This window comes from Brassica rapa, chromosome A09 (genome assembly GCF_000309985.2).
Source record: "Brassica rapa cultivar Chiifu-401-42 chromosome A09, CAAS_Brap_v3.01, whole genome shotgun sequence".
Classification (NCBI taxonomy): domain Eukaryota; kingdom Viridiplantae; phylum Streptophyta; class Magnoliopsida; order Brassicales; family Brassicaceae; genus Brassica; species Brassica rapa.
In genome coordinates this window covers 21,116,695-21,131,981 of record NC_024803.2, presented here as the reverse complement: position 1 = coordinate 21,131,981, position 15,287 = coordinate 21,116,695, and the positions used below count along the sequence as shown (strand labels likewise).

The 15,287-nt window shown below is 32.5% G+C and overlaps 2 protein-coding genes and 1 long non-coding RNA gene across 9 annotated transcripts; 1 reads left to right on the top strand and 2 right to left on the bottom strand.

Annotated features, from left to right (window-relative positions):
- Positions 1–172: 172 nt before the first annotated feature.
- LOC103838851 lies at positions 173–1,647 on the bottom strand. Its single transcript, XM_033280047.1, is given in 1 exon segment — positions 173–1,647. A coding segment is annotated over 1 exon segment (1,215 nt). The 5' UTR covers positions 1,587–1,647; the 3' UTR covers positions 173–371.
- Positions 1,648–8,433: 6,786 nt separating this feature from the next.
- Positions 8,434–10,846, bottom strand: LOC103838823 (F-box protein FBW2). Of its 7 annotated transcripts, none has more exons than XM_033280054.1 (5): positions 10,628–10,846; positions 10,322–10,443; positions 10,175–10,213; positions 9,611–9,922; positions 8,434–9,320 (listed from the first exon to the last, which is right to left on the bottom strand). In XM_033280054.1, the coding sequence occupies exons 4-5, from the start codon at positions 9,919–9,921 to the stop codon at positions 8,678–8,680; spliced, it is 954 nt and encodes a 317-aa protein (XP_033135945.1). In that variant the 5' UTR covers position 9,922; positions 10,175–10,213; positions 10,322–10,443; positions 10,628–10,846; the 3' UTR covers positions 8,434–8,677. The 7 variants fall into 7 exon arrangements, with proteins under 7 accessions (XP_033135945.1, XP_033135942.1, XP_009113522.1 ...); XM_033280051.1 differs by having other exon boundaries at positions 10,175–10,259; positions 10,326–10,443; XM_009115274.3 differs by having other exon boundaries at positions 10,346–10,443.
- On the top strand, positions 9,320–10,011 carry LOC117128189. The gene is made up of 2 exons (XR_004451409.1): positions 9,320–9,497; positions 9,588–10,011. It is a non-coding gene; the product is annotated as an uncharacterized LOC117128189 (long non-coding RNA).
- Positions 10,847–15,287: the final 4,441 nt, after the last annotated feature.

Genomic DNA, 15,287 nt, shown 5'->3' with positions numbered 1-15,287 from the left:
GATTCGAAATGCCTGCAAATTAATAAACATAAAATTTATTTTATTAGATAGATAAAATAGTAATAATGCATTAACACACCAAAATAATATATAAATATTTTAGAACATTAGAATATGACAATCCATTAACACACGAAAGTAATATAAAAGTATTTTAAAACACATGAAAACCTATAACACACAATAAAAATAATAACATTATATCATAATATATAAACATGACAATCAGATCGCTACTCTTTGTCTCCTGAACCACTTTGATTCTCTTCATTAGGTTCTTCTGTAGTTCTCCAAATATTGAATAGACCTCCACGTCTCGGTCTTTGTGATGTGCTTCCTGGTTCAAAATAATTAGTGAAACCGATACTAGTTCATGGTGATTGGTGGACCTTTGGTGAAGAATCTATACTTGCACCTTCCGAATAATTTCGTTGAGTATTCAGTGGACTTCCACCTTGATTTCCAACTGTAAATCCGTAGTGAACATTTGTTGGTGTTGTTCCAGAAGAGCCGGCTTGCTGAACATTTGATGGTTGCTGACCATGATGAAAATTATGTGGAATGTTCCATTGTTGAGGATATGGTGGCGTACTCCATTGTTGAGCATTTGGAGGTGTGTTCCAACTTGGACCATTTGGAGGTACACCCCATGGTTGAGCGTTTGGTGATGTTCCCCAATATTGAACATTTGGTGGTGTTCCCCAGTGTTGCATATTTGGTGGTGTTCTCCAGTGTTGCACATTTGGAGGTGTACCCCATTGTTGTGTAGTCGGTGGTGCACCCAAGTTTTGAAAATTGTTTCCTCTTGAACAATTACCCACTGAAGATGGACTGCCAGATGATAAACCTCCAGAATGTGGACTCTCAAATAACTGTCCAGAGCCCAATTGTTTTGGCACATCTTCATTATTTTGTGATACACCAGTCATAGCTTCTAGTAGTTGCAATTTATCTTCGTCATTGCTTCGAGCTATATCAATGAAATACTTTCGCCAAAAAACCAGTTCTTTAAGTGCGTTAATGCAAGCCCAGTAAAATTTAGTGAATTTGGGAAGTTCCAAAGCAATAAATATTTGTTCTGCTTTTTTGAATTCATCGTAATCATCCTTGTCAAAAGCACCTGGGCATAGCTGTTGTAGACTTTGTCATTGAAATTCTTAATATCCATTAATGGTGTCTTGTATCGTAGTCTTGAATGATTGTCTTCTTCGATGACCTCTTGAAGTACTTCCAACATTAGTTCCTGAGTTTCTAGCAGACGTTTGAGAAGTGCTCCCACGTCCTCCAGTTCTTTCTGAACGACCTCCACGTCTTGTATGTTCCTCACCTCTTCGAGAAGGAAGCCGAGTTGAATCGTGAGTATATTCGTGTGAAGGAAGTGTATCGGCACTGAGGTTAACACGATATATTTCTTCATTTTCTTGGGTTTGAGGAACATTATGTTGAGGTATGTCATCACCATCATTGTCTGAAAAATCAAATAAGTCATCTTCCTCTATTCCTTCAGTCAATATTTGTTGTCTTCGTTGGCGTGACGACTGTTGAGGTTGCGAATAAACATCGTGTAGCAAAAAACATTGAACCATCACATCTCAAAACGGCAGTGGTTGTCTTTTAAAAGATCATGTTATTTTGCATCCCTAATAAAATTTTTAACATATATAATAATCATAAATGTGTTGGTTATATTTGTTATATTATTGAGTTAATACAACCATAAATATTATTACCGATTCACGGCCCTCCCACCATTCATATGATGCATAAATCATCGACGTTTCCGAATTAACCGTTATTCCAGTAGAAGTCATGAGAAACTTCCACTTCTTATATGCTTTTTAGAAATCATCAAGTTTGTTTTTGAAAAATGCATAATTTATATTCAAATTAAATGCATGGTTGAAATTGTCGACCATGTGCTCTCTACCAAGAACCGTAGGATTTTTAAGAGTATAATCGTTCATAGAAATTGCTTGATCATACAACTCAATCAATGTTTTTTCTTGTTCATAGGTCCACTTAAATCTCGACGCGTTCTACAAAGTAAAAAAAAATATTTATAATTTTGACTAATACTATATAATTAAAATATATGCAATAAAATAAAATTAGATTTCTTACTCATGAAGAAGTTTCATTATGAACATTTGAATTTCTTTGTCCCACAGGATTTGTATTTCCATGACGTCTTACTGGCATATCTGGATTTCAAAAATGATTCAAATATTATTAATATATTAGAGTTTTATAATTAATCATATTTAAAAAAAAAGAATAAAAGAAAATATAATGTATATATAATTAAAATATTCAAAACATATATTTATTAAGTTTGCAACAGAAAAAGTTTTTTAAATCACAAACAGAACAAAATTTTTATTTAAAACATATTTCAAATACATACTAATATTCAATTTTATTACATGCAGCTTATGATTAACTCTTTAACTTATTTTGGTTGATATAAAATTAATTACATTAATATATAACAAATAATTTATATACAGAAATAAAATTTCAGTTAACTAACTTACGTATCATTATTAGTTTACGTACTTTTATTATTTCAGGTAACCAACTAATTTATGGAAAAAAAAGTTTACGTACATTCACAAAAATTTTGGTTAACTAAATAGTAAAATATATATTTATTCCTTCAAAAGGGATCCTCGAACAGAAAAAAATATTTTTAAACATTATTCAAACACATAATCATTATTCAATTTTATTTCTTGCATCTTATAATTAACAAAATAATATTTTACATGGTTACATTAAAGTTAACTTACTTATGTACTTTAGTTAGTTTAGGTATCTTTAATAGTTTCACTGAATAATTTATATGCTTTTAATAGCTTACATAATACAAATTACAAACTAATATTTTTCAGGTAGAAAAAAAAACATACCTTGTTCTTGTTTGAAAACAAAAAAACGTTTTTGGACCAGAAATGGAAAGAATGCGATTGTATATAAAGTAAGATAATTGAAGTGAAGTGTGTGTAAACTGATAACGTACTTCTTTTATTTATAGACTAGAGTTTTTTTATTTTCTGTTGTATCTAAAAAAAAAGTAAAATGTCACAAACCACATAAACCACTCCTTTTGTACGCAAAGTGCGGTACTGGATGGATAGGGTGCGGTTAATATCTGACAACATCACATGCTATGCTATCTTATTTTTTTATTATTTTAATTTCAGAAACACACAAAACAAGAAAAGTAAAGTGAATGGTGTCACTTTCTCTCCCGTCCCTTTCTGTTTATGGGACCACAATTATCACTCAAGGCCTCATTAGTGTGGAAACACGGAGGGACGTGATTGAAGCTTAGGTCCGTGTCACGCATGACGATGTGCGATCCGAGCGTACTTGTTTTTAGAGGCAGCCGTATATGTTTGGTTAGACTACCGTACGTAAGACTTAGACGTTTTTTCACTGTGTTCTTTTTTTATTGATGACGAATCTCTATACGATTTTTTGTGTAAATTTTATTATTGTCGCAATCAATAAAACGCCAAGTGGAATTTTATATTATTTACTGTTTTTTTCATTTTCATGTAAATAGAGAATCCGGATCTAAGACATAAATCCTCAACTGAAAGAGCGAAAGCTCTCTCTCTCTCTCTCTCTTCTCTCCTCAAAATCTTTCAGAGAGGGAGAGTCTTTTCGTGTTTGGCCGGAAACTCTTTGGCCCTTTGATTCCCGATAGTCGGGCTCTGACTCTGGCAAGCGGTGGCTTTCACAGCATCGTCTTGGCCGGCTCATCTTCTAGTTACTCATCATCTTTCTAGATGTTGTTTTAGCTAGGTGGATTCTGGGTTTCTCAGAAATTTTTTGTTTTGTATCTTCTCTAATTTGCCTTCCTGTTCAGTTTTTAGTTTCAGTCTGCTTATTATCCTTCTCATCGGATTGTCTTCTCCTTTCCATTTGTTAGGGTTGTTTTCATCTTCGATCTTACTTATATCTTTAAAGATGATTCGTTGTGAAAATGGAGTATCTGATGATTTATCCGGTAAGCTTGCGACTGATTTCTTCGCTGAAGCATTGGTCTGTTGAAATCCCAATACTTTAATTCTGCTCAAGTTGTTGGCGGCGGTGACTTTCCTTATGTCCTGTTTCCGGTGTGTTTCGGTAGACTCCGGTTAGAATTCCGGCGACGACTTGCATGCCGGTGAAGACTGGTGTGTCCCTGTTCATCTTCCACTTGCCCATAATCTCTATAGCGGCTACACATGATGATAACATGTTAGGGTTCTCACAGTTTTCCCTTTGGGTTTTTTTGACCGTGGGCCAGTTGTTTGGGCCTTTCTTTGTTTTCTTGTAAACTTTCTATTTTGAGTTTTGTTAATAATATCAGATGTCAAAAAAAAAAAAAAGAATCTGGATCTCAAAAATAAATATTTCTTTTTCTTAGAAATTTTGATTGTATGTTAATTGGTTTAATCGAAGTTAGTATTATATTTAGATGGTCAATAGTTGTTTGGTAAACAATAAACTAAAGGATAAGGGTTACTGGGTTTCTAATTATAATTGTAGGGAGATTTTGAACTTTCCATTCTGAGTAGATCTAGGCTTCAAACTTTAATTTAAGAAACATATAGCACGAGGGCTTAATTTGGACATGTAATAAAATATAGGATGTAAAATAGATCTTACATCAACTGTATAAGATACTTACTCCCCTTTAAAAAAAACTGTATAAGATACTTTGATAATATATCTATGTAATAGTGTTTTCATATTCAAAGTATACCACCAATAATTTGGGTGACTTGAATTCTCAATCCGAGAAAAGTAGGATTGAGTTTTTAACAGAAGGCCTCAGACCCTAGCAAACTTTGTTAAAGGAACGGTAGGGTCTATTTTTACTGATTGAGCACTGAACTTCTGAGCTTTGATCCTGATCACAAGTTTATACAAGTAAATAAGTAGAACTGTAGACTGAGGGATACATAATCACTACTATATAAAAGAAGCTATTTTTGGAGCTTCTAAAGGGTGCCACGTCAGCATAAATATTCTCATCCAATCAATGTACCATGTCATTTTAAATTTCATAGATTATTTTGCTTCTCCAAAAATACAAGCTATGTTCTGACTAAATTAAAACCATTTACAAAAACCCAACGAAAGCATTAAAAATCTCATTAAAAAAAAAGCCCATGCCGACCCTTTATCTTCCTCCTCACCTTGGAAACCTATTTAAATATGTAAGCAGAGACGACAGCTTCGGAGACGGATCTACGGTTCTGTCTTATTGTGAATGTTGTGTTCCTTGCGTACTGATGAGGAGTCGTGGTGAGACAAGAACAATTCTTTCGAACGTAGACGTCGCCGGAGGTTATATCGGCGGTTATGTCGGAGGGTAATGCATCGAACATGCTTTGGATTATGGGGAAGGTTTGGTTTTTGTTCGGTTTGAAAGCGAGGAAGGAAGTGCAGAGACGGGAAGTGTCGGAGCAGTTCATCGGCTTCGAGGAGAAGAGGAGAGGTAAGATGAAGAAGGAAAGAACCTAGAAAGTAGAAGTTGCGAGAGTCATCGAAGGGTTTGATTTTTCTTAGGGATTAAAAAGAAGGATTGTTGATTTTGTGAAATTGAAAGGTGAATCAAGATGGGTTTTGATTGGTTGTGTTAATGGAGATGTGAGAAAGAAGTTGAAATCAGATGAAATCTCAGTCATGGGAGAAGAGTGAAGCTCACAGTTTCTGAAGGACCTTTTAATTAGATATTTAGTGTATTTAATTAGGTTCGGTGTTTGTTAGTTTTGTACCTAATACTTATGTTGGATTTATATTATTTTTGTCCGGACCTCAAGATGATTTAGCTACAGTTTAATTCCAATTGTTAATATAATTTATAATTTATTTGTTTAGCAAAAAAGCCACTCTCTATATTTATAAAGTTGTTTTTAAATTTGAACACATGTTTTTAAAATTAGAGTTGGCAATATCTGATATATTCTAATTTCTTATTGGTTTCTCTATTTTACCACATAATTAAAAGAGAAAATTGGCGTCTATATTACATTTACTTACTCAAACTAAGCGCATACTATAGTTTACGAAAACACAATTTTGATGATTATTTTTCCCCTATGCAGCTAACCAAAACAGTTCAACCCTAGCTGACACACTACTCCATTTTTCAGGCAGCATTGCTTCCCGAAGATGCTACTTGCTGTGAGAACACATAGCTTTAGTCTTTATCATATGAACAGTTTCTGCAAACTCCTGAAGATTGTACTAGGTGTTCTGAGATCAAAAGTTGGTACGATAAAATATGATGTAAGAAGAGATCAAGGGCGATTAAACATATTAAAACTAGATTATGCAAGATATTTGGGGAAATACAGTGGGGGAACAGGCTACTGAGTCAAGTGTTGCTAGGAGCGACCAAAGCTTTCTTGGAATTTATTCTGATCCGGAAATGGTCTCAATTGGAAGCGATGCTACATCATTCCTCAAGATTTTTTTAACGTTTCTGTCGTAGAGGCCACACTTCACAACGTGAAACTATGTATGATGTCTGAACTACAAAAGACATGTTTCAAATTTTCTGCAAAGTGGATTTATGCAAAATCATGACCAGTTGATACAGTCTTACATGGACATACAAAGCCCAAATCATGTCGGCTAGAAGAACATGAGATTTTTCATGACCATCCATTACCATATAACAGTAAGATGGTAGTCAAAGAGTGTCAACTGAAATCTCCTTTGGCTCTACCCTCCCAAGTGATTTTATGTAATAGGTTGAACATAAGCAAAGTCAGCTCAAAGAAATAGGTTAAAAGAGTTGAAGATGAGGATGTACGCTTCTCTGTACTTTTGGATGTTTCCTCTCTTCGATTGCTGTTTTCCTTTTCAGTTAGATATTTAGTTGTACGGTACTATTTGTTCTCACGGAAGCAAAAAAAAACAATCTGGTAAAAAATAGCATCAAAACTTCCAAACTTGCCATGTCATTTAAAGTCAAAATGAATATTAGCTGATTTAAAATCAAAAACGAAATTCAAATTATTATTATCTATAGTTGTAATAAAAATACTATAGTTGTGTACTCCAGCTTATAAGCATAAATATATAATATTTAAAAATATAATTTTGTAAACAGCATTAATATATTATATACATTTACAATCTCAACTAAATAAATAGCTACTAATAATTAATTTTAAGAGTTTACTTTTATTAATAAAAAGTGTGAAAATGATACATCATATTTAAAATATATACTGATAAAAAATTCATGATAAATAATTGTATTTTAGTATTCTTAATTATTATAAAAGATAAATTAAATTTTAATATAATTTGGCCATTAAATTTTTGTTCAAAATGGTGCAAAACCAAAATTGAGTTGTGTTTTATTCCCATGTATTTCTCGATTTTTATTCCAAAAAATATTCCAAAATAATTTTAATTTTATTTAATTAATAATTGTTAACAATACTTTAAACTTATAAAAAATTACCAATTAACCTCAACTATTTTATGTTTACAAAATTTCCATAAAAATATAATTTATTTATATTAAACATTTATTATTAAAAAGTAAATAATCGTAAAATATATATAAAATATCATATTTTGGTTCAACTAATGTATTTTATAATGAATAATGAGTTTTTTATCTTTGAATTTAATAAATCAAGAATTCTTTTTTATAAAATCGGTCATTATTTTATCATTTGGACAATACTTTGCTGATTTTGTCAGTTCTATAAATGATTTATCGGATTATTAAATTACTTATTTTATTTATTTTATATTTTATGTTTATTTTTGGTATTTTTATTTGTTTATGCATCTTTTTTAAAAATTATTAAATATTCTCATGGAAATCATATTTTCATGTTATTGTATTATTTTTAAATTTAAATATTTAAGTATTACTTAAAAATGAGGACAAAGTATGAAAAAAAAATATTTAAGATTTAAAGTATTATTATATAAATAAAACATGTTCAACTCCAAAGTAGAGTAATGACTAAAGTTACTCCATTTATGAAATGGGATTAGAGTTTTACTCCAAACTGATGTTTGGAATATAAAATGAAGTAGAATTAGAGATTCCCTAACAATTAGGATCAAAAAAAATCATCAACAATTGCTTTGTTAAGTAGAATTCTGTTGTGGGTAAAAAAAAAATCTCTAACAACTTTTCGAGCTCAAATTTATAGATCTTTAGGATAAAGTTACCAAAGAGTGTCATATATTTGTGCTAATTTAAAAAAAAAATTATATAACCATACAATCTAGCTACTTTTCGAGCTCAAATTTATAGATCTTTAGGATAAAGTTATCAAAGAGTGTCATATATTTGTGCTAATTTAAAAAAAAAATTATATAACCATATAATCCACGCGTAGTGCGGACACGAACCTAATCAAAATAAAGTAAACTGAAACATCATTTCGAAGAGGTGACTAACTAAAAAAGCTTTAATGTGCAGGACCCGTTCCAATTATATACATACAAACATACCTATAAATATCTATATATTATATATATAATGTGAATCTAAACATCACTAAGTAAAAGAGAAACATAAAAGCCAAGAACCAGCCCGGTTAAAGATTGCACCATACAGAGAGCAAAGACGCATATGAGGCTAAAACCAATGGTAGAAGCAACTTTTGGGTAGAGAGCTTCGACCATAACAAGACCAGGTTCATGGAGATGGCGGCCAAATATGCGGTTCCAAGTCGATATTAAATCTATCCGCATAAAAGTTATCGTCCCAACCATGCTCAAACTCATCATCATAAAACTCTCCCATTTCACCATCCTCAAGAAACTCCCATGCCAAGTAATCAGATCCATCTGAGAAATAATCCGAACAGCAATCCTCCCAATCGTTTATCATGTCATAGAATCCAATCACGCGTGGACCCAACACCTTCATATCTGGAAATTTCTCTTTGAAGAACTTGTTGTCGAGTTGCACGTCCCAACAGCCTCTAAGTTCCAAGAACTCAAGAAAAATGCAAGAGGATAAGATTTTGAGCACTCCTTCTGTGCTGACTCGGTGGTACGCAATTTCTAACCGCTTCAGCTTCGGCATTGTGCTGGCAATCGCATAAGCTTCATCGTCGTGAGAGACGACACTCGCTACGTCCAAAGGATGCATGTTTCTGGAGAACTCTGTGAGGGATTTACAGTGTTTGCCTATGGCTTGTATCGCCTCTGGGCCTACTTTGCAGCAATAGCTCAAGTCCAAGAAAGTGAGAGATGAAAGCTTTTCGGCCACGTTTACAACCCCTGGATTGCTCAGACAGCTTCTCGGCACCTTCAAGGTTTTAAGTGAACCAGCACTTTCAAAAATAAACAAGGAACAAAAGAAAGTATTAGTCAGAGAGAAATGAACTTGCGCATCATGTTGCTTCAATCTCATCCAACTACAAACTAGAGTATTATGCTATAACCACTTGAAAGCTTCTCAGACTGGTTCTAGCATGCCAACTAGTCATTTTGAAGGCAAATGATAGAGAGTTTCCGACTATATATAAACACATATGTAGATTATCTCTTATGACAACAGCTTCAAGCTTCTTCCACTTGTGATCATAATACGCACGGAGATTTATGGGAAACTGTAACTCACTGTTGTGCAATGAAGGAGAAGATAGAGTCATTTTGAAGGCCAGTGACAGAGAGTTTCCGCAAAGAGCCAGAGCTTCTATTGATCAACACCTGAAGCATTCGATCGAGATGATCGGACTGGTGGCAACGGTTACTCCACAGCTCAATGTCTATCTCTTGCCAGCAATAAGGTCCAGTTACAGCTCTGTTCCATGCTTTGCAAACCCTAGGCACAACTGTTAGGACCTCTTGAAGAGGTAAGTGGCTAAATATTAAGCCAAGAGCGTCAGGGATAAGCTCATCCCAGTTTCGCAACTTGCAATCTTCTTCCATCCTACAAAAAAAAAAAAAAACAATACATGAATGATAGTTTATACTTTAGATAAACACAAGTCTTCAAAGTCTTGTATTTGAGAATCACAATTTTTCTTCTTTTCTATCAAGATCCAGCAGAGATGAGACATAAATAAAGAACACTCAAAGACCCAAAAAAACCAAGATGAATAAAGAACTGAACAAATCAACAAAATGACAACAAAAGTCTATGAGCATAAGCATGTGTACAATCATTACTAGCATCTCTTACCCAGTAGCTTCCACTGTAGAAAGATCAGATAACAGAGATCTGAAAAAGAGTAGAAGAGCTCAAAAACCAGTTATTCTGCAGCATAGATATTACTAGAATGCAAGACAGGTCCTAAAAGGAAAAAGGTACAAAACCATCAACAAGTACAGTATATATATAAACTTTATTCGCCACAAATCTCTATAGCTCCAAATATTTTTTCCAGGTTTGGATTATCCGCCACAGAAGCTTGGGTAAGTTGAGAGAGAGAGGAGAGAGATCTGACCCACCTAAGCAAAGAAAGCATCGACAATTTTTACAACCAAACAACAAGAACAAACCAACAACAGTAAAAGAACAGCGAGTTAACTCTATGACAACAAAAGGGTCCCTCAAGAAACAGTTTTTTCTTTTTCACTTTTTAACTCCTCAATAAGCAAGCAAAAGGGAAAACCTTTTTACATGAGTCCGTACCTCATAACTAGAACCCAATCTCTGATCAGAGTATCTGCCAAAACTTTTATGTAATTCTCTCCAACCAACAACAGAAAAGAAAAGAAGCCTTTTATTCTTACATCTCTCGGGACAACGCAAGAGAATTATTAATTTATGGCTTATTTGCCAAATAACCAAAAAAAAATGAAAATTAAATTTTGGGAGAGAGAATAAAGAGAGATAGGAAGAGAAAGTAGAAGAGAGGGGAGGATTTTGGTTAGTTAGTGTATTTAAGTTTTTTTCATGTACATAGGGTGCAATTTCCCTTAATTTAAACTAATAAAGATGATTTTTTTAAAAAATTGATAACGATGTATACAGGTGCCGTGGAAATTGGATGGCACTTCAATCCAGAGAATAGAGAGAGTTACTTCCGGTTGAAAATACTGACACGTGTATATAGAATAGATGCTATCAGTTCGGTCTCTGCCGACGTTGACTTGTTGACTGCTTCCGCGAATGTAAGAGCATCCACAACTGTATACCCCACTAAAATCCTTATAAAAAAAAAGAGATTTTCTATTTTTTTAACTATTTTCTTTTTTTTTGAATTTTCTTTTAAAAAAAACATATAACCAATCGCGGACCACCACATGTTAGTGGGGTCCACGAATAGTTAACAGATTCCACAGAATTGATCCTTAGCTAAAGAATTTAAGGACACTAACTTGCACAGAAACCTAAAAATCGTAAACTCCATATAATTTTATAAATATTTATTTTTTAAGGACTCCACCTAAGGATTATTGTTGCACTTGCTCTAAACATCTAGAGGTGAAAACAAAGTTTTTACTAGATAAAGGGTGGAACAAATTGATTGTTCTAGTTTTTGGAAGCATTCATGATCCGTTCTATTTGATTTAATGAACACTTAAATCATTTTATATGTAGCAATTCAGATACTCAGTGTTTTGATATCTAGAAAATTTTATACTCTTTACGTTTTATTTTAGTTGTTGTTCTAGGTTTATGCACGCAAATTAAAAAACATATGATTTTATATATTTTTAAAATAAAAACACAATTACCTATACACCTAACCATATTTCAACTAATAGAAAACTAAAATTGAGAATTTTATTAATAAATTTTGCATTGAAATTATTTATTTAATGATAGTCACTATTTATTGAAGAAATTACATCTACACATACTTTCCACTTACCTATTTACATTCACACATACTTTCAGCATGTGAAGTATTTTATGTTTGTAAATTCCCCAAAAGACCCTTATAACCTAAAATCCTTTTTTCATTGACCCATAAAATTCAATCCGCCGCATCTACTCTCTTCTTCGACAATTACTTTTTTCAAGGAGACGTTTCACACCATCTGATAAAAGCCACTATTGGAAGAGAGAGGGTGGAGATGTGGATGTTAGTGGAGAGGAGGAGGTGGAGACGTGGTTACAGTGGAACATCTAATGATTATGATGGCGACGTACAGTAGAGGTAGGGTCTTATGGTGGTGGTTAAGGACGAAGAGTTGGAGGTGGAGCCATGGAGGTGGATCAAAAGTCGGAAGGTATAGAGAGTTGACGGTGGAGGAGCTAATGGCGTAAGTGAAGTTTGTGGAGGTAGATATGAAAGTTATGGTGGTAGATCAACAGCTATACCCTCCAATGGCGGCAAAAGAAGTGGTGGTAGAGGAGCTTATGGCAGAGGTGGAGGAGTGGATGACGTAAGTGGAACTTGTGGATGTGGATATGAAAGTTATGGTGGTCAAAGAAGTGGTTAGCGGTCATGGAAGCGGTGGAGGGTTTTATGGTGGTGGCAAAGGCGGCAAAGGGAGAGGAACCAGAGGTAGAGATAGATCTACACTTATACTCTTCGGTGGCCGTAGAGAAAGTGGCGGTGGAGAAGCTTATGGCGGAGTGGAGTTTATAGTGGTGGATGGTTGTGAAGGTGGTGGTGGTGAAGAAGGTGGTTATGGCTATGCAAAAGAAAGATACGGTAGTGGTGGTGAATGAGATGATGATGGATAGTCTACAATTTAAAATTGGTTTCATGACCATACTTTTTTTGACCACATGAATGAAATTAAATGAAGGTTATAATAGACATTTTGTGGTATATTTTGCTTCACAAAGTACACCTCTAGCTTGAAGTATGTCAAACTGTAAAACATCACTTCTAAAGTATGTCAACTCGTGAAGCTCTCCTATTTATTTGAGCTATATTATGTTCTAGAATATCGAAAATATGTTGCTCAAAAAAAAAAGAATATCAAAAATATGATGAATTCTAAATAGATAAGGAAAAATATGAATAGAATAGTTAATACTACACTTATTTTGAAACGATTTTTTTATCTACAATGACAATTAAATTGAAATAGAAGAAGTATTTTTTATATGAATAACAATTTAATCTATGTAAATAAAATAAATAAATAAATAAAATCTCCAAAATATTGCAGAAAAATGTTTATTTTTAAAATCATAACTAAAATAATAAATTTAAGAGAAAAAATATTATAAACCCATTCCCTAAATCCTTCTAACCATAAATCTTCTATTACTGATCTTTTTGAATCAGCAAATGGCTATGGAACCAATGACACCGGCCTCAAACGGGCCTATAGAGAACTTTCAGAAGGCCTAAAGAACTGAATGTTGGGTAAACTGGGTAATTGATTAGTTATGGGACAGAAATGAACTCATGTGGAAAACAATCATCATTAGGCTATGTATACAATTACTTACTAGGTGTTTTCATGTAACATGTGCAGTAAGAAATTTTCTAAATCTAACTTATATTTAAAAATAAATTTTATTAAATATTATAGATTTTACTATTTTCTTACTAATATTTAATATAGATTTGATATATATTAAATAAATTTGTATAAAACTAATAAAATGATATAAAATTGTATAATTATCAAAAATTTAGCTTAAGCAATATTTATAAAATTTGTAGATATATAAGAAACTAATGATCTTACGATTAGATATTATTTTTTAAAAAATTGTAGAAATTTTTGAAAGCTTTAGTAATACAAATTGTACACTTATACAAAAATAATAATATTTCAAAACTTGAAATGTTATTATGAATATATTTATTTTTTAGATGATGTATGAACTATTACCATATTTAAAAAAAAATTACCAAAAAGAAATATCAATATTGAATGTAATATATGAATTATTACCATATTCTAATAAGTTTGCCAAAAATATAAATTAACATTAAATGAAATTATCCATGTCATATATGTTTTGTTAAATTGAATTAAATCAACATTAATTCAGTAGCCATGTCATAAAAGAAATTAAATTTTGTTTTGTTAAATTTCATTGATGATATTTGAATTTTTTTGTTTTGTTTAATGTTGATTTATACGACATTAAATGATCCATGTCATAAATGAAATTAAATTAAATCAACATTAAATGACATGATACTAAGAAGAAGAAAAGCATAAGAACTTAGCCTTCATAGAAATTAGCCTTCGTAGAAACAAGAACATCAAATTTACATAAGAAATTAGCCTTCGTAGAAATTAGCCTTCATAGAAACGACATTGGTTGTATTTCACTCAAGGAACGATTACAATAAGATGATACTACGAAGAAGAAAAGCATAAGAAATTAGCCTTCGTAGAAACAAGAACATCAAATTTATGAATTTGGATGGCTTATCTCATCCTTATATCCTTCAAAAGCACGTCACAGTCTATAGATTTGACATACACCTTTTGTTTGGGTATGTTAATTCCAATGTTGTATCCCTGAAATGCGGCAATCCCAAATAAGTTTGCTTCGTCTGCTAGTCTTTCCTTTACGTTCAGATAGAAGACGTGGGGGACTGAGAGCTGAGGGCCGCTACTGCATGGGTTCTCCCCTCAGCTCTCAGTCCCCCAGCTCTCAGTCCCCCACGTCTTCTATCTGAACGTAAAGGAAAGACTAGCAGACGAAGCAAACTTATTTGGAATTACCGCATTTCAGGGACACAACATTGGAATTGACATACCCAAACAAAAGATGTATGTCAAACCTATAGACTGTGACCTGCTTTTTGAAGGATATAACATCCAACCGTAAGTTTACCATAGTTCGTCTTTCAAGAGCATTTTGATTTTACTTTGCAAGATGTAGAATTGTATATGAAGGGATATGCAAGATGTAAATAATATTATGATCTATATATAAGTGAGATATGGTAAGTAAGTGATAGGTGAGCGGTGATATGTGTGACAGGGAGCATGGAATAACCACTTAGCTTAAATTGTGTGATTTCCTAAACACGTAGTCTACATGTTCTTTTTAAAGAAAAATTGATTTTAAACAATATTGGTTACCTACGTGTTTACGGTTAACAAAAAAATGTACATTTATATAGACCAAGAACCATACATATACTTATCTTATTATATAAAGCTTGGTTCTTCAAAGTTGCTAATTAACATGATCGCGACACATGTCAATTTTATATTTAAGATTGTGACATGTGTTAATCTATCTCATAATTAAAAATATATCTAATAAGATATTAACAAAAACGAATTTTATTAAAAATCTTATTGAATATATTATTTAATAGTAATTTTCCTTTTTTAAATCCTAATCGAAATATAATTGCAAAATATTATTTGATAATTATTTTCCTTCTAATATTGTGACATATGTTTAA

What these genes read in the sequence shown, in the direction of transcription:
- LOC103838823 (XM_009115270.3), bottom strand. An exon ending in TCTACAGTGGAAGCTACTGG is followed by an intron (nt 9,923 to 10,174) that starts GTAAGAGATGCT and finishes TTTTTTTTGTAG; the next exon opens with GATGGAAGAAGATTGCAAGT. An exon ending in TTCTCCTTCATTGCACAACA is followed by an intron (nt 9,321 to 9,610) that starts GTGAGTTACAGT and finishes TATTTTTGAAAG; the next exon opens with TGCTGGTTCACTTAAAACCT.